Source organism: Vulpes vulpes, chromosome 1 (assembly GCF_048418805.1).
Source record: "Vulpes vulpes isolate BD-2025 chromosome 1, VulVul3, whole genome shotgun sequence".
NCBI lineage: Eukaryota > Metazoa > Chordata > Mammalia > Carnivora > Canidae > Vulpes > Vulpes vulpes.
In genome coordinates, this window is record NC_132780.1 from 133,045,897 (window position 1) to 133,064,956 (window position 19,060).

At 44.5% G+C, this 19,060-nt stretch overlaps 1 protein-coding gene across 11 annotated transcripts in view; it reads left to right on the forward strand.

The window, feature by feature from the left end:
• The window catches only part of ANKS1A (ankyrin repeat and sterile alpha motif domain containing 1A), a 179,939-nt gene that overhangs the window by 101,913 nt on the left and 58,966 nt on the right, over positions 1 to 19,060 (forward strand). For all 11 annotated transcript variants that reach the window (XR_011995954.1, XM_072730517.1, XM_025990780.2 and 8 more), the window contains one exon: positions 10,738 to 11,327. Coding sequence is in view for 10 of the 11 variants with exons in the window: in XM_072730517.1 (XP_072586618.1) it covers positions 10,738 to 11,327 (590 nt within the window). In the remaining variant the exon portion in view is untranslated. The remainder of the gene's footprint in view (positions 1 to 10,737; positions 11,328 to 19,060) is intronic.

Here is a 19,060-nt window from a genome sequence, read left to right on the forward strand (position 1 = left end):
TAAGCAGCTTTTATGAATTAATTCATCAATTCTCAAAAGGCCGTGTTAATAAGATTACTAGAGCTTTCAGCCCTCCTTACTATAATTCAAGAACTTAAGGTTAGGAGTAGGATGGGAGATTGTTTAAAGTAAGTTTTAAAAGTATATTTGTATTAGCTCACAGGAAAAAGAAAATTCAAACAATATAGAAGTGAATACAAGTAAAATGGTCAAGTCTTGTCACCACTTGGCTACTTACAGTTGGTAGAGGTGACCATAGTTTGAAAGTGTAGTGTCTGCTTCAGGCCTTTTGCTATCTTTATTTTTCAAAAAGTGACTATATGAGATCATTTTGTTTGCTTTTAACCTAAAATAGGACCATATTTAATGAACTGTTTTGCATACTTGTTTTGTTTTTTAATTTACCTTGTCTATAGATCATGGGTACAATTTTTAGTTCTTAAAGATCTACCTTATTCTTTTCGAATGGTCATTAACAATCCCATGACTAATTTTTCCATTCTCTAGTAGATGGATGTTTACATTTCCTCCAGTATTTCTCTGTTTTTTTTTTTTTTTTTTTTTTTTTTATTTATTATAGTCACAGAGAGAGAGAGAGAGAGAGAGAGGCAGAGACACAGGCAGAGGGAGAAGCAGGCTCCATGCACTGGGAGCCTGACGTGGGATTCGATCCCGGGTCTCCAGGATCGCGCCCTGGGCCAAAGGCAGGCGCCAAACCGCTGCGCCACCCAGGGATCCCCCAGTATTTCTCTGTTTTAAATGAAACTGCTATGGGCTTTCTATACACATATTCTTACATGCTTCCAAATGTATTTCCTTTTTTAAAAAAGTTTTTTAAAGATTTTATTTTCTTTGTTAGAGCAAGTGAGCATGAATGAGTAGGGGGAGGAGCAGAAGGAGAAGCAGATTCCCACTGAGCAAGGAGCCAATCCCAAGACCCCGGAATCATGACCTGAGCCAAAGACAGACACTTATTTAACCATCTGAGCCACCCAGGCCTCTCAAGAGTATTTCTTAAAAGACATTGATAGGAAGTAGAATTAGCTAGTCAGAGTTTAGTTACATGTCTAGGTCTAAGCTGAATTGGTGAAGCTGAATTGCCCTCCCTAGATGGTTAATGAGAATACACTCTCCCATTCCTTCACCAACATGGCCTATTAGCACTCTTTAATGTTTTTTTTACCATGATAAGCCAAAGAAATGTCTTTTGTAATTAGTCTCTGCCTGATCCCCAGTGAAATTGAGCATCTTGGTCATTAGTGTTAGGTAGTCTGTGAGTTGTCTATCTTTTTTCCTATTTTTCTACTTAGAAAGTAATTAATGGTGGTGGAAACAGTTCATGTTCTGATAATATTTGGCCAAAGTGATACTTAGAAGAAAGTTTATATCCTTAAATTTATTTGTTATAAATCAAAGACCAGAGTACTTGGGTGGCTCAGTTGGTTAAGTATCTGACTCTCGATTTCAGCTCAGCTCTTGATTTCAGGGTCGTGAGTTTAAGCCCTGTAATGGACTCTGTGCCCAACAACCAACCAGTAAACAAACAACCAACCAATAAACAAACAAACAAACAAGAACTTAACCAAAAGAAAGTAGCAGAGAGGAATTAATAAAGATAAAAGCATACTGTATGGTGTGCATGTTACACCTCATTTAGTTAAAAAATAAAGAAGAAAATAAAAGCAGAAATAATAAAGTAAAAAAAAAGCAGTAGATTTGACCATTATAATGAAAACGTGTTTGTTTTAAAATTTTTTTTTTGATAATTTAATCAAGAAAAGAGGAAAAAACACAACATGGAGGAATAACATAATGAACACATACAAACACAATTTAGAGATTTTAAAAATTAATAGTAAGACTTTATAGAAATAAATTTTTGTGCTTAGTTTGAGTTGCTGCCATCCTCCAGGATGAATTGTCTAGGAGACTTACTCGTCCATCACAATGACTAATTGCAGTAGAGTTTCTGGTGGCATTTAGTGCTCGGTGACTAAGCATCTTGCACTATCTATGATAATTCCACAATTGCTGAATTGCTGTTTATGTCAGTAAATATAACAGAAATTGACAGAAGGAGAAAGCAGTCCATGAAGTAGAAAACTCATTCCTCCAGAAAGGTACTAGGCCCAGATGGTTTTATGATAGTTTTTTCCAACGAGGTATTCCTCTGTTATTTAAATGATTTCCAACATAGAATTCTTCTGAAATATTCAGGGCTAGCATAATTAGCAATGAAAGCAGTGTTTCTCCAGTTTCATGTGGCATAGTCATTAATTTCCCTTTGGCATTTAACTCTTTGCCCACTGGACATTCTGACATACTGTTCAGAGAAACAGTAGACAACTTTCCAGGTTTGATAGCAAATGGGAAAGTAGCCAAGAGCTCTAAAAAGCGTTGTTTTCTGTGATGCTCTTTTGCAGCATCCACTAATAGTGCTTAGGTCCCAGTGAAGTGGTTACTTAGCTGAGGACAGTGATACATGTGGACTCTTTGGCACACACCTACATTCTGAGGTTTTTAAGAAGCAAGTAAGTCAATATTCCTGAGAGCCATGCATTTAGACCTAAGTGAAGTTTGTGCATGAGCATGATGTAGACGTCTATCATTTTGGAGGGGAGGAAAATGTTCTCTTAGCTTCTTCCTCTACTCCCACATCCAGAGTGCTGCCAATCCCGAGCCTATAGGGAAATCTATAGTGTAAGCCTTGGCTTTTCCTTTTGCCAGCTTGGGATTCTTAGGTGTACATCCATGTGCAGCCCCATTTTTACATTTGGTTTAGTAAGACTTCAGGAAAAAGGCCAGATAAGTGTTCAATCTACCATCCTCACCTGGAAGCCCAGGCCAGATTCTCATGATCTATTCCAGGGTATAAGTTTGGATGCTTTTCCCAAAAGAAAAAAAAAAAACAAAACATTAAATGACACAGTTTAATAATTAAGCCTTATCTTCAGCAGCTTCCTCTTCTCTCACCTTTGTGCATTAGAGGAACTCCTGCCAAAAGCCCTACAGTATAACTGTCTTGCTCTTATCAATTTATATTTCTGAGTTGAAATAGTTGCTTTTCTTTCCATTGTGGAACAAGTCCAAGCCTTGTGAATTATACATTCATATTTTCTCCCATGAAATGTATTGACAGCCATTTATATACATATGTATACATGAGACATATGTAAAATACATAAAAGGGCAGAATATGTTAAAATTCTATAAAGTGGTACAAAGTAATTTTGGAGTTCAAAATAGGAATAAATTATGTTAGTGCAGGAGATCAGGGATGGCTTTGTGAAGGAAATAGCTTTTGAGCTTAACCCAAAAATAGAGAATTCTTCTTGCTAGGCAGAAGTAAGGAGGAAGAAGAGCCATTCCAGCCAGAGGGAGTGGCATAAACAACGGTAAGGTGTTGGGAGATGATAGAGCTCATGTTTAGAAAATGGTAAGTAATCCAATTCAGCTAGAACAAAGAACTGGTTGTAGAGTATTGGATCTCAAATGTCAGTCATTATTCCAAAGACAGTGCAGTGTTGTTGAAGCTTTTTGAGTGAGATGGCAAGATAGAAGCCATGCTTTTATCATTGTGGAATCTTAGATTGCAGTTGGGGGAGACTAGAGGCAGGAATACTTTGAAGTCAAGAGACTTCAAGGAATCTCTTGAAGGAAATTAGGGTCCAACAATCAAATATGGAAGAATCAGGAAGAGAGGGTATTAAGGATGATTCTGAGGTTTTGAGCCTGGGAAAATAATGTGCAGCTAACAAATAGGGGATTGAGGAGGGATATGCTTGAAGGAAGATGTCAAGTTCAGTTTTGAGTTTGAGGCGTTTCAGGTCCTAGGAGAACATCCAGCTAAAGACACTCTGTAAACACTTAGAACTGTGAGTCTAGTTTTCAGGAGAGATAGAAAGGTTAGAAATGCAGATTCACTGATCATCCAAGTTGAGGTGATGGTTAATGTAAAAGATAATCAGTTGCTGAGAGAAAAACTAGAAAGAGTGAAGAAGTCAAGAATACAACCTATATTTAGAATCACAAGGGTAAAGAAACACAGGAAGATAACCAGGATAATGCAGTGCCTTCGAGCTGAGGCTGAAAAAGATGGAACCCCAAAATAACTGTTGTTTAAACAAGATAGAAGTCCATAAACAAGGAATACAGGGCTAGCATGGCAGTTCATGGTGGCCAAGGAACCAGTCTTTTTCTGCCATCTCATGGTTCAAGGTGACTATTCAGGTTCATACTGTCAGCACAGGAAGGAAGGAAGGGGAGAAAGGCGGGTGCTTTAAAGTTAGTTCTCAAAAATTGCACACACCACTTTCACTTAAAACTCATAGGCCAGAATTTGGTTATGTGACTATACCCACCTACAAAGAAGCTGGGAAATGTAGTCTTTAATATAAGTGGCTGTGAGCCAATCTAAAAAAATCCCATGACCCAGAAAGAAGGAGAGAGAGGGTACCAGGGATAACTGGTAAACTGTGTCAAATGATACAGAAAGAACTAGGCGAATGAAGACTAGCAAAAGGGTTCAGCAGTTAGAAGGCCATTGGTAAATTCAGGATGGGGAGATACTTCTTGGAGGTAGGTGGGAAAAGATCAATCTGTCCCCAGGTTTTAATGTGTTATTGACAGTAGTTAAGGAGGTTTCTCTGGTCAGAGTCTTCTCAGGAAATTGGTGTGATTCTATCCAAGAGTGGAGGTGCCGTGGGAAAGATGGCAATCTGGACAAAGTGGGGGAGATGAGGAATTCATCCTACAGTGACAGCACAGTTTTCCAGAGATGGATACAAGAGTGGGTAGGCCTGCTAGTCCACTTGGACCCTTGCTCTGTGGCCTGAGGAAGCCGTTTAACCTGTGTGAGCCTGACTTTCTACATGTAAGGTAGGGATACAGATTCTTACCTCATGGTTGCTGTGAATATTAAGAAAAGGCTTAGCCGGGTGTCCAGCATAGAATAACTAGTATCTAACACCGTGTAGCTGTTGAACGCTGGCTGAGCTAAAGAAATTGGTAGAGGACTCAGTCAGTTGTTTCTTGAGGATTCAGTGGGGCTCAACATTCCAGCAACTGGAGAAGAGAAGGCAAATGGTCACGATACCCAGTGTTCGAACTGGCAGAAGATCAAGGGGACAGAGATGTCAAGTGTGCTGTTAAATTAGGCACGGTTAAGTGTCATGGCTGGTTGGAAACCGATCCAAGCATAGCTGGTATACTGGGGTGGGGGTGGGGGGTTCAGGGGCCAGAGGTCCCCCAGCAGGAGTGAACAGACTGCCCAAGAGGAGGTGAAGGAAATGGGGGAGCTGTAAGGTAATCAGGACCGAGTCAAGGCAGGACAGTGCTGAGTCCCAAAACTGGGCTGTACCTATAGGTGTTGCAGTGGGTAGAGATGGGTCCTGACCTGAACATTCCCCACCGTGCTGCTACACGTCACCCTGCACTAAACTTGCAAGACTATTGGACAGTCCCTGTCAGTGGAGTCTAATTCTGTCTAGTTCACAGGGCCCACAGAGAAGAAACCAGCCTCCCTTGCAGAGTTGGGAGAAAGGAAACCAGCCTCTGTGTGCAGTGTTAGTGTGAAGAGCAGTTCGGAAATGGTTGTAAATGAAGAATGATGATAATGATTGTAGCTACCACTTAATGAGTGCTTCTCAGGGACACCCATGTGCTGAGCCCGTCTACACTGATTAGGTCATTGTGTATCTCATGACAAATCTTCCGGGTGGGAGCTATTTTTATCAGTGTGCAGTAGATGAGGAAGAAGTTCAACGTTAGAGCTGGGTCTTCAGCCCTAGTCTGGCTGAATCCAAAGCCTGTTTAGCCATGAGGTTAAACCATTTTCATCCAGGGCCCTGCTGCTATACACATTCTTAAAGTATTAGAACTGGAAGATTAGTTCATCTAATCAGAATCAAATCTTACTAACTCTTACAGCCCTAGAGAAATGCATCCCAGCCTTTCTTTCTCTCTTTCTCTTTTTTTTCTCTCTCTCTTTCTCTCCCTCTCTTTTTCCTTCCTTCCTTCCTTCCTTCCTTCCTTCCTTCCTTCCTTCCTTCCCTCCTTCCTTCCTTCCTTCTTCCCTTCTTTCCTTCCCTCTCTCCCTCCCTCCCTTCCCAGAGAGGGAAAAAAAAAATCACAGAGCTTGGACTATAACTTGGACCTCCTGAATCCCAGTCCAGACCTCTTTCTGTTTCTCTGGTTGCCGTGGACCAGAAAATGGACTTTAGGTCTACTTGTCTTATCAGATCACAGTGGCCCGCAAGTGTCTGCATAACCTAGTTAGCACCTTCCTTCTGAGGAAAACACAGTGACCTTCCATAAGTAGCCCTGTACTTGGGCATTTTCCTGGACACACACTTTCTGGTTCCCACTGCAGTGACTGGGCATTTGGAGGGTTCCAATCCTAATGGAATAAAGAAAGCGGAGCAGTCTGGGTAACTGGGGTAACCTTCAGGTTGGAGGGTTGATTTGACTTAGCAAGTTCTCATACAAGCCACATTTTTTTAGCCTTAATCTAAACAGACAGGGAGGTGACTGAAAATGTGTAAATGTTAAAATGTTATTATTCAGAAGCCCTTGAGATCCCCATGGATCATCATCATAATTAGAATGCAACACAGAAGACCCCTTGCTTCAGCAGCTCACAGGGTAAAAGGAAAATGAATGTTCAGAATGAATAAAGATTGAAAGTTGAAGGGGCTGGGAATTAGCATGCTGGTGTGTGCCATTCAGTAGAGCAGCTGGCCTTGATATGTGGGGAGAGTAAGGAAACAGCTGGCCTTGTGTCCCGGCCCCTTGTTTCTCTCCTAGAAGGACAGGCTGTGGGACTGCTGAGGGCAGCTCAGGAGGAGGATCAGAAGCTACATAGTTCTGAGGTGGGAGTGCAGTGATTCCCAGTAAGAGGGAGAGCCTCAGGCCTGATGGTCCTCTTCTGCAAGTCTGGGAGTCCCAGCAGTGTCCACACATGAGGTTCACATCCCTGATTTTTCTAATGTGTTTCCGCCAAACTGGAAGCCTGTCAAGGTCTTACTTGTTCTTCAGCACCCAGCTGAAAAACTACCCTTCTGAGAATCCTTCTGGTTGAAAGTAATCACTCTCCCTCCTGCTCACTGTGTTTTTGGTTTATACTTTTCTAAAAGCATCTATTAATTTTGGCCTTGAATTCTAGTCATTTTTTGTGATAGCTGGTAAGCCCATTGGGGAAACTCAGAGTCTTCATCTTTTTAGTTCCTAGGTGCTCCCTGAAGGCAAACATTTTGCACATGCCCAGCCACAGTTCTGGGGCCCATTTCCCACTTCAGCCTTCTCACTGCATTATCTTCTATCTCCTCCTTCTGCTGTCCAGAGCTGTAAGGATAATGAAGGCAATGGATACTCTCACGCATCATGTATACTGTCTTTGGTGATCTTTTCAACAGACCTATGAGCAATAGACTAGTTGTTGGTCTGATCTGTGAGCAAAGTATATTGTAATGGATCTGGTGTGGAGAATAATAATAATTGTTAACATCTCTTGAGAGCTGGCATGTGCCAGGTGTGGTTCTTGACATGTATAATTTAATTCTCACAACAATTCTATGAAGTCAGTGCTGTGATGATCCCAAAATTATAGATGAGAATTCTGGGCACAGAGAAGTTAAGTAATTTGCTCAAGATCTGGTTCATGATCAGTACATTATATTGTTGCCACCTTGTTCCTAAGAGACCTAATATTATCCTGACTTTGCAGAAGGAAAGGACCACTGAGTAGTTCTTTTCCTACCTACAATTTGCCAGGATATCTAGCTTAGTCTGGGATATGGTTTTCTATGGGGAAGAGAACACTAGCTTATTAAGATCCTCAAGATCTTTGATCCTGACAAGCTTTTCAACCACTAAGGTATCTTTCCTAGAGAATTGCCTGGGTAAGTCATGTAATCCTAAGAATCCTTTCCCAAGCTTTCTTATACTCCATAAAGTATTGGTAGGTTATGTTTCCCCTAATGGGATTATGGCCCTCAGGAATTCTTCCTCTTCACTTATTTCCTCCTTCCATAAGTTTCCATTCCTTCTTTCTGCCCACTTCCTTCCCCCGGCATCTGTCTGGTATTAAGCTCTTGGCATCGGTCTTTCTTTCTTCATTGATGGCTAGCATGAATGGGTGGCTGTTAGACAAGGCTTTCATTGTCAGCTACCACAGCAGCAGTCAGAACATTCTCCATGGCCTGGCTTCTGAGGTCCACCCAGGCAGCGTGAGCCAGGCTGACTCCCAGTTCTGGACTCCAGTGTTTCTCTTTTGTTGTTGGACTCCTCTCCCTCCCCAAAATATTGTGAAATAAGGAGCTAGATGCTGGCACAAAGGATTAGAAGCCTGTGTTCCTGCTACCAAAGTCCTCTTTTTGTATTCAAATGTAGTCAGAGGAACCTTGCACCTTGGGCCAAACTCTAGGACATTGGCCATTTTGGGTATGGTCTGAGAGGTAGCAATTTTGACTCTCCCCATCAGCCTCTCCTAGGAAGCACTGTTGGTCTGAACCACCAGTAGATGGTCATGTGTCATCCTCTCTGGCCCCACCTTGCAATGCTACAGGGCAGCTTTGTTCAGGCTGCCAGTTGTCATACACGGAATTCATAGCTGTGAAGTCATGGCTTCCTGGGGCTGAGTTAAGCTGGACGGAACTCTTATGTATGTGTGTACAACGTTTTTTCTTCCTAGAGAAATGATTTGAGTTGTTCAGGGCTTTTCAGTGCGCTGGACCTGACCTTTGGGGGATACAGTTTGTGAGTTAGGGGTGTGAAAATCCCGAAGCAGTCAAGTGTAGAGGAAGGAGATGCCAAAGTTCATACTTCTGGACTCCTGTGGATAAGTAATCAGTGCCATAAAGTGGAGCTAATTGGCTGCCTCCTTGAAGCCCCAGCAGGCTTGCCAAAAGCTAAATAGACTGTGGAGACTGAACCATTTTCTTGAGAAAGTGAGGTGAGTGGAACCATGTCCATGCTCAGACCTCAGGGTGATGGGCTCAATATGAGAACTGGTTGTTGGTGGTCTTAAAGGCGGTCTTAGAAGAGCCAGCATTGTGGGACTTTGGCATTGGGCATGGGCAGTGAACACTGCGTCTTAATGCATCATGTTTATAAAGCACCCCCCTCCTCACCTCACGACCCTGTTCAGTTGTGGAACTGAGCTTCAAGGAGTCTTGGGCTGCAGGCAGGCTATTGAGGGAGAGTGGGTGCTATGTAGGAAGTTCCTGAGAGGAGCACCCAGGCAGGGATCTGCAGCACTCCCCAAAGGGGAGAAATTTGCCATCACAGTGTGGTTAAGACTTGGATACTCATCACCATTGGAGCATAAAAGGGATTTTTAACAACTATGCAGTCCATCCTACTTATTTTAGATACTGAAGCTCAGCAGGATGAGGTCACACAGCTAGAGAGGAGCACAGCCAGGACCAGAGCCAGGTGTTCAGAAAAGCCTAGGTTAAAGTCTTCTCCCCCACCACCTTGGACAAACCACTAAGGCCTGAGGGCCTTAGATTTCTCATCTGTAAAAATAATTGAACTTGATCCTTTGGGTTCTAAGATTCTCTGAACTCACGAACAGTACTTAGGAACTTTGGGCAGACTAGGGAATTTGGTATCTATACTGTAGATTCCAATTATAGAGAAAATAACACTGAATATCAGCTTAGGAACATGAGCTAGTGCTGGGCACAGGGTTGTTCATCTATCCTGCTTATGTGGGTGAAAATCTCTCATGGGTCTGAGTTCATTCAGGGCAGGCCCCTTGGGTGTCCTAGTGTGATACTGATGTTGGACTCTGATTTGGTCAATTATTTATGCCACTCCAGGGCAGGGGTATTTGATATCTTGAGTGAGTATACAGTCGTAGTTGGCCTCATGAGCTGGTAGTGTCAGATTTCTGGGATGTTGAGGAGGCCTTGAGAGAACTGCAAATGTTTCTGGGCATTGACAAATTAGACCATCCTGTTTTCAGTGGATCAGCTGAGGCTAAACTTAAGCAAATAGGAGCAGCTGGGAGGCTTTGGAAGGAGTGAGATGTGCACATTCTCAAAAAAAAAAAAAAAAAAAAGTCTGTGCTCCCTGAGGAAGGAAGGATGAGGCGTGGAGCCCTGAGCAGCCCCCCTATGAGGAAGGAAGCAGTTATTTCTCTGCTTGTTTTGCACGTTCAGTTAAAGAATTCCAGAAGTTGCAGGTTGTGGATCCTGACCTCCATTTTTTCCCCCTCTGTTGCTGCTTGCCAGAGGAAGGGAGGGCGGGTGGCTCTAAATAACACTTTGGCCTTTATGGAAATGTATCAGATGTTCCAGGAGTGAGTCTTGCCTGTTCCCTGGCTCTCTTTCTCTCTCTTTCTCTCTCTTTCTCGCTTTTACTCCAGATATGCTGTCTCCTTACCCGTGTCCTTTCTGTAGGATATAGTTAGTACTTCTCGCCTTATATAGCAAGGTCTGGTCGTTAATGTTAACAGAAACCTAACAACAGGGAAGGCTGCCAGCTAGCATTAATCAGGCCAGTGTTTGGAATTTCATAAATGCTCTGACTTTGGGTACAAATTGAACATTAAGAACAATATGAAACTGTTTTCTTCCTTCCTCTCTCTTCTTCTTTCCCTCTGCCCTTATCCAGCTTTTCTCTCTTTCCCCGTTTTTGAATTCCTCAGCTCTGCTGTACACTCGCTGCACTGGAACTTTGTTGATTTTTGCCACGTTTAATTTTTTATTTCTCTGTCTCTCCGTCCACTCCAAGACCACAGGCGGAGCAGCAGCAGCCGGAGCCAGGACTCTGCGGAGGGGCAGGACGGGCAGGTCCCAGAGCAGTTCTCAGGTCTCCTCCACGGCTCCTCCCCGGTGTGTGAGGTGGGGCAGGACCCTTTCCAGCTGCTCTCTGCCACTGGCCAGAGCCATCCAGAAGGGTCCCCCGCACAGGGCGCCTGTCACGAGGCCAGCATGCAGCTGGAGGAGACGGGTGTACACGCTCCTGGAGCCTCCCCACCCAGTGTCCTGGACCAGGGTAAGAGAGTGGGTTACCCGGCCGGCCTGCCCACCACCACCAGCCAATCGCACCCCGAAACTTTGACTCACACAGCATCGCAACACCCTGGTGGTGCTGAGGAAGAAAAAGACCGGAGTGGGACTAGGAGCCGAGCCCCTCCCACCAGCAAACCCAAAGCTGAACTCAAACTCAGCCGCAGCTTGTCCAAGTCTGACTCTGATCTCCTGACCTGCTCACCCACGGAGGACACTACAATGGGGAGCCGGAGCGAGTCCTTGTCTAACTGCAGCATCGGGAAGAAGAGGCTGGAGAAATCGCCCTCCTTTGCCTCTGAGTGGGATGAGGTAAGGCCACGTGACATTAAAGGGAGCTGGGCTGGCCACAGCCCACCACAGCTACCCTGTGTGCCGACTCCCGGGCCCAGGACATGTGGGCCAAGGTTGCCCTGGTTCCTTCATACTGTGACTAGAGCATTTCTGACAACTGTGATGAGGCAAGCCCAAGTTGCTGGGGCAGGGGATCTTACTGTCCAGATGGCAAAGGATAGGCCCATTCATGGTTAAAACTAGAGGGTGGTGGCTCCAAGCAGAGCAAGTCTGAGGGTGAGGCAGTTCCTAGAAATGACACGCTGTTTGGAAATATTTGGATCCCATTAGCCACCATCCAGGGAGTCATACTTACCCTGAAGCTGCTTAAGAAGAGCTAGAAAACTTAGTAGGAGTCTTCAGGAGGAAGAGGGAAGGTCCAGGGTCAGTTAGGAGGTGGTGAGAAGGGTGAGCTTTGGGATGCCTGGGTGGCTCAGCGGTTGGGCACCTGCCTTTGGCTCAGGTCGTGATCCTGGGATCCAGGATCAAGTCCTGCATCAGGCTCCCTGCGAGGAGCCTTCTTCTCCCTCTGCCTGTGTCTTTGCCCCTCTCTCTCTCTCTCTCTCTCTCTCAGTCTGTGTCTCTCATGAATAAATAAATAAATCTTTAAAAAAAAAAAAAAAGGGTGAGCTTTGGGAGAAGCTGCTGAAAGGGGATCAGATGGGCTTTTCTATTCTCCACTCCTCCATGATTTTTCATACTGCATTCCCCTGGAAGACCAAACTTCTCTCCCAACAGAAACATTCTGCCCATCCCACATTCCCGGGTTGATGAGGCAGAGGGCTAGGTGGTTCCAAAAACAAGGAGAGATTAGAGAGGAGAAAACATTTGGAGTCTGAGGCCCGGGTTCCTTTCACAACCATTGTTAGAGAATAGTTAGAAATATGTACCTGAATATTTTTTCAGTGACCTGTGACATGTCTTACTAGGCACAAGAATGTGTTTGTCAAAGATTGGTAAATACCCAGAGAATGTTCAAGTGCTACCTTTGCAGGCTTCTTGCTGAGAGGGAGCTGCCTCTGAAGGGGACTGGGTCTGTCTCCCAGGAACATTCTTAGGAGATGAATTTAGCTTGCAAATTGGAGGAGAACAGTGCAGCTGCCGTGTCCATTTGAGCAGTCTGTAGACAAAACGCCCTACCCAAATCTATTCAGGTTGCAGCTGCAAAGTTATATAAACCAAAGCGAATCCCATTCCCAGCGTGGGAACAGAGTGGGGGCAATTCCTACAGCACTCTTATCTCCAGATAAGATGCGGTTTAGGACTCAGGCACTCAGGGACTGAGGGATCCTGTGCAATAGAAAGTTTTCACAGGTTCAGAAACCGAGATTGAGTGAGCCTGGACTAGACAGACGCTAGACCACTTAAGGAGAATCAGTTTGAGTTAACAGAGCTCCTGGCCCATGGGAGATTACACACAAGAATCTGTGTGCTCTACCTTTGCTTTTTCTTTCTTTTTTTTTTTTTAACTTTTTTTTTTTAAGATTTATTTATTTATTCATCAGAGACAGAGAGGCAGAGACACAGGCAGAGGGAGAAGCAGGCTCCCTGCAGGGGACCCAGTGTGGGACTCAATCCTGAATCCTGGGATCATGCTCCACGCAGAAGGCAGATGCCCAACCTCAGAGCCACCCAGGCATCCCTACCTTTGCTTTTTCAAAACAGAGGTTTTACTTGTTTACAGACAAGGATATAGGCTAAGGCAGCTTAAGAGTAAGAGAAGTCCAGTGTACTCTGAAATGGGAGGAGGGGCCAATGGAGAAAAACATCAGTGGGGGTAGGGAGGGTGGAGATAAGTTTGAAGACAGAGGGTGGGAGGAGGCTTCAGGAAAGATCCCAGAGACATGGAATTTGATGTGGATTTAAAAAACCAAGTGCTTCAGGGAAAACCAAGTTGCAACTAGTTGAAATGAAGAGTTCTGGTGGAGAGAATAGCGTAAGCAAAGGCATCAAGCTGGGAAAGCTTGGGTCATTGGGTTTCCATAGAGAATAGAGGTCGCATAGGGGAGCATAAGGAACAGGGGCATCACCAGGCTGGCTCAGTCAGTGGAACAGTGACTCTTGATCCCAGGGTTTTAAATTCGAGCCCCATGATATAGAGATCACTTAAGAATTAAAATCTAAAAGAAAAAGAAATAAGGGTAGAGGGTGAGATTGGGACCACCTAGTGGGAGTAGTCTGAACGTGAGGCTCAGAGTGGGTATTTGGTTTGAGATCAAGGCAGTATCTCAGAATCTTTCAAATGGGCTGGAAGACAGCTTTACCAATCTAATGAATTACCTCTTCCTTTTGGCTCTATCTCCTGAGCATGTACCTTCCACCCAAGAGGTCAATAATGCTGGGTGATTTGCCACAGGATTTCCATGCTCTGTTAACATGCAGCTTTGCCAGGCAGGCTTATAGCCTCACTATTTCCTCCTGGAGAAGAAACATGAAATCACTGAAGCACAGCCCAGCTTAATTGAAGTTGGCTGTTCAGGCTAACATGCTAGTTGTCTCTTGGCACCTTAGCGACAGGAGGTTCATATGTTTACATTTCTGTTCTTGGTAGAGCTTGCAGGTGGCTATAGTGAACCTTGGGACTGTTTGAGGTCTGGGTGTCCTGGACCAGTTTGTAATGTGACTGAACCACCAGAAGCACTGTTACGCTTTAAATTTGAAAACCTAAGGCAACTGAGATCCTCCTGGAAAGAATTCGGAAGATTGAGATTTGCTCATGAGATTTGCTTGTGTAGAGTATATTAGCAGGGCCCTCCATGTGTAATCCTTCATTGCTGTTTTTGAGTCACAGTATACTTGGTTTTGGTGGATACCTCTGTCTAAAGAGAAACTTCAGAAGTGTTCTCCGCAGTGGTTGGCCCTAGACCCGAGAACCCCTTGGCAGACTTTCCTAAAACAGGTCATTAGTTAATGGCTGCTCCCTGCCCTACCCCTGACCAGTGCCTGAAGGCTGCTCTGCCTTATCTTGTGCTTGAGATCTTTTCTTTATCTTCCCTAGATCCCTGGGAGGTTGGGGTAAGCTGCCCTGAAGGAGCTTGGGTCCCCGCTCAGCTCCTCACTGTGGAGCCCAGGCAGCTGTGATCCCTGCACAGATGGAGTTGCAGGCCAGTCTGCCAGGTTGCTCCTAGAAGGCAGTGCAGGGAGATACACAGGACTCAGGCTCCCGAGTCAGCAGATCGAGCTTTGAGCCCCAGCTCCACCATTAGCTCCACCTTGTCGCATGAGTGGCCTCAGGAAACTGTCACGTTGTTACCAGTTCCTGTGAGACAGGCAGTCAGCTCTGTGTTTCAGAGGGATTTTGACCAGTTAGACATGTGTTTAAGTGCCTAACACAGTTTCTACTGTGCATAAAGTATTGAGTAAATGGTAGCTCTTCCTCTGATTGTTATGCCTGGAGCTTGGGAGAATGGCACCTGAAGCTCAGAGTGTCTCCAGAAATAAAGGCAGAATGTTGGGAGGCTTGTCTGGTGCTGGCAGAGTGCTGGGGAAGCAGTGGAGTTCAAGCCCCTCACGTGGTGACCTATTGCGTGACTCAGGCCCGCCCTGGAGATAGAAGGGCCTGCCCAGACTGGGAAAGTAGGGCAGCAGCCCCCCATTGTTCTTTGAGAAATTAATGAGCCTTCCTGCCAACTCCCAGGAGAAGAGAGAAGTAGGAGAGAAATCTGTGGCTTACTCTGTGGTTTATTTTTCAGATGTAGTCTTCTTTATAAGTGCTGGCAGTGGCTGCTTGATCGGTTGCTTGTTGGAGCTGATGTTATGTAGCTGGGGAACCTGCACAGCTGGTAGGTTAGGAGTCACTTTTTCCAAATACAGACTGCTCCTTGCAGGTGCTTCAGCCAACCCTTGTTGATAACCCAGAATGAGAGGACTTTGAAAAGTTAGCCTGGTTGAAATGAACCTCTGAGATGGTATCCATTATGACACTAGCATTCTCCCTATTTTCCATTAGATTCTTAGTAACAAAAAATAATAGAGTTTGCTTTGAAAAGAGTTCAGCCTAGGAGGAAATCTAAATCCAAGCTTCAGTAGATACTTTTCTCTGTTCACCAGTCAAAAGTAAAAGCACTCCTTGTTATCTTAATGATGGCCAATAGAATAGGGGCATGATAGAAGGCAAACTGGAAAGCTATCCACCAACTATAACTTTAAAAATACATAGATTAGGAACGGGAGAATCACCTACATCTCTCTACAGATTGTTAACCTCTGTTAACATTTTATGTATATCCAAATTTGAGCTCTTAGTGTATATACCAAACTGTAGTTTGTGTTTCTTACCTAATTACTACATTTTGTGGGTATCTAACCATGGCAGCATCCATAAGATCTGGATTCAAACCTGAATTCTGAAAGGCACAGTATCCTGTTATGTGGCTGTGTCAGAAGGCTAGTTTGTTGTTGTTGAAGCTATCCTCCAGTTGGGTGTCAAGGCACCTTGCAGGGCATCTTCTGTCTGCCCCTGGGATGTTCCTTACCTTTCTCTGCCTGCCCATGCACCCCAGAAGGTTCATCTGTGTGGCCTGCATCACGAAGCCAAGGAATCTTGGGTTGACTGTGTCCCCCTACTTAAGACCTGCTCTCCTATGGGGACCTTTCCTGAAAGCTGCTATCTCTGGGTTCTGGTAACCAGTCCCTCCCCTTGATACTTCCAGCCTGGGGCTTTTGGCTATGACTCCCTCTCCTCGCTTGTCACTCTCCTCCCTTGTTGCTCTCTCTTTTTCTCTCTCTCCTCTATCCAAATCTGTGTAAATTATCCCTTTATTAAGCTCCTTTGGTTGCCCAGTTTGTGTCGTCTTTTTCCTGAGGGGACACTGAGTGGTACAGCCATTTGTAGCACTATTTCTGTCAAGGGTAAGCAAGCATAGATGGCTGTGTGCTGGAGCTGTAAACATGGCTCCTGCATGTAAATTGTGAATGAATCTTCATTTGCAGATGAGCCAGAGGTGTGAATATTCAGCGCACTTAGGATGCAGGAGAAGTTCATCATCTAACTTGAAATGTTTCCACCTCTGACTGTAGGCAAGAAACCTGTTCTCCTTTCCAGAGTTGTTGATGTGCCCAGAACCACTATCCCCTGATGGATTTCCATCCTATCTCTGCTGCGCTGCTGTGTGGTATGCCCCCGAGTGCACACAGCAGCAGCAGCAATTAATGTCTGAAATAAATAGCTCCTAAATAGAACAAAAATTACCTTCTGGTTGGATTGTGGCTTGAATGTATATAGTCTTGGGGGTCAGGTAGGTCTCTCATATACCAGCCTTTGAACGGGATTGAAGTTTATGAGAGACAAAACCTCAGAAGGCTGCATGTCTACTTAGCATAAACATTTGAGTAATTGAAAACTTGGCTGAACGCTTAAGTGATAAATTTGTGTTTTGTAATCAGCTTTCACAAGTGGGAAATAGGTGAAGAGCAAGGTCATGTGTTTTGTGTGCATTTTGTACGAGCTGAGAAAAATTTCTGGCCAGGGATTTGAGGAATGCCCTGGTTTCACCTGAAATAGTAGCCGAGGGAACCCTTGGCCCTCAGATCCCTCATTGAGCAGTGAAGTGGCAGCAGCAGGGAGGGCGCCCTTCCCAGTGGGTCCCAGCCGCCCCACCCTTCCGGGCACACCAGTTGGAAGCATGATGTCATCAAGGGAAGAACTGATTGGTTGAACTCCACAGAGGCTTCGGTTGCTTTTAACCCTTGAGGGTTGAGTATGCTAAAAGAAGAATGGCCTAGATGTGAAATAAAGAGATCAGAGCTGGAGTTTCTGCTGACAATGACTAAAATTTCCATCCCATAGCCTGCAGTTTGTATTGTTCTTTATTATGTAAACAAGGATGCTGTGTGGTCTTTCTGGCTGAACATTGTCTGCCCACTCTAGCTAGACAAGAATGTGACTCCTACCTCTAGGGACAAATCGGAGCCTGGAATGTCTGTTTAGTTGTTTCCTGGTATACACAGGAGTCATAACTTTTGTCCTAGAACCTCAAAATTTCCCTTGGTTTTAAGTGGCTATGTAAAATTGAGGGGGTTTTTCCCCCATGTTTTATTTTTTTTTTTTATTTTTTTTTCCCATGTTTTATTTTTATTGTATATTTATTTGTGAGAGATACAAAGAGGCAGAGACATAGGCAGAGGAAGAAGCAGGCTCCCTGTGGGGAGCCCGATGTGGGACTCGATCCCAGGACCCCAGGATCACATCCTGAACCAAAGGCAGACCCTCAATCACTGAGCCACCCAGGCGTCCCTTCCCCCGTATTTTAAAAAGAAACTCACTTAGTTTTAGGCACTCCTGAATAAACAGTTTTGCCTTTCTAGCTGCTAAATCCAAGTGATTTTGGTTGGCTCTGATTTAAAAAGGGCATCTCCATGGCCTTGATGCTAACAGAACACCATACATAGTGTTATAAATAAGCCAGCATTAGTCCTGGCTGTACAGTTAGTGAGGGGAGGACTGGTGTGCTTGACCCCTGCCACAACCCACAGGACCACCCTTGATGACATCATGCCTCTGAGTGGACACCATGCCGTGCTGGAAGGGCGGGGCCTGGCACCCAGTCTAGACAGGTACCCTCCCAGCTGCTGCCACTTCATTTAGCCTGGGGTTCTGGAGGGCCTGGCTTTTATCCTCCCTGTTCTCATTTCCCAGCATCCCTGTCCTCTCCAGCTTTCTTCCTGACTGCTTTACTACCTTTTTACCCCATCTGCTTCTTTCTTTTCATTTCCTTTTTTCCCCTTTATTCTTTCCTCTCTGTTCCTCTATGCTCTTTCCTGTCTTTTTTACTTTCTTCCTCCATACTTTCCTCATTGACTTTTCTTTTCATTCTTATCCTTCCTGCTGGCATCAAAGAGAGGCTTTTCTGATAGCCATTCCTCAGCCTTCACCACCTGAAGGGCTTTTCTTTTCTCTTTTTAACCCTTTCACCAGCATCCATTCATTTCTATATTCTACAGAGCATTTTAGTGCTCAGAGTTTTAGTGTTCAGTGTCCAGTGTGTATTTCACATCTAGGCCATTCTTTTAGCATATTCAACCCTCAAGGGTTAAAAGCAACTGAAACCTCTGTGGAGTTAAACCAATCAGCTCTTCCTTGCCCACAGGAGACTCATCCACACTGTCTGTCCCCCTGTCCTTTCAGAAACAACCTGGTTCCATTTAGCCTCATCAGCACAGCACCATCAAGGACTGGGTAGGGATTTTGTGGTATTTGTGAAATTGCCAGAAGATGAGAACTTTCCTTCTTTGCTCCTTTTTGTTTCCTTACATTTTGGTTTTTTTGAACACCAGACCAAAAGTATGGGTGACAGTGAATGTTAGTGAATCTGAGAAGAATTTGATTTTTAATGCCAGTGCATACAGATGCCAAGAATCACAGGAACATTTTCTGAAACATTCTTTTTATATACTTTGCTTCTGGTTTTACATCTCTCTTCCTGGGATCCCTGGGTGGCGCAGCGGTTTAGCGCCTGCCTTTGGCCCAGGGTGCGATCCTGGAGACCCGGGATCGAATCCCACGTCGGGCTCCCGGTGCATGGAGCCTGCTTCTCCCTCTGCCTGTGTCTCTGCCTCTCTCTCTCTGTGTGTGACTATCATAAATAATAATAAAATAATAATAAAAAAATAAATAATATATCTCTCTTCCTTCTTTTTTTCTAGTAATGACATCCAGTTGGATACAGACTGATTTTATGTAATTTAAGGAATAGTAGTTGGTCTTACATGCT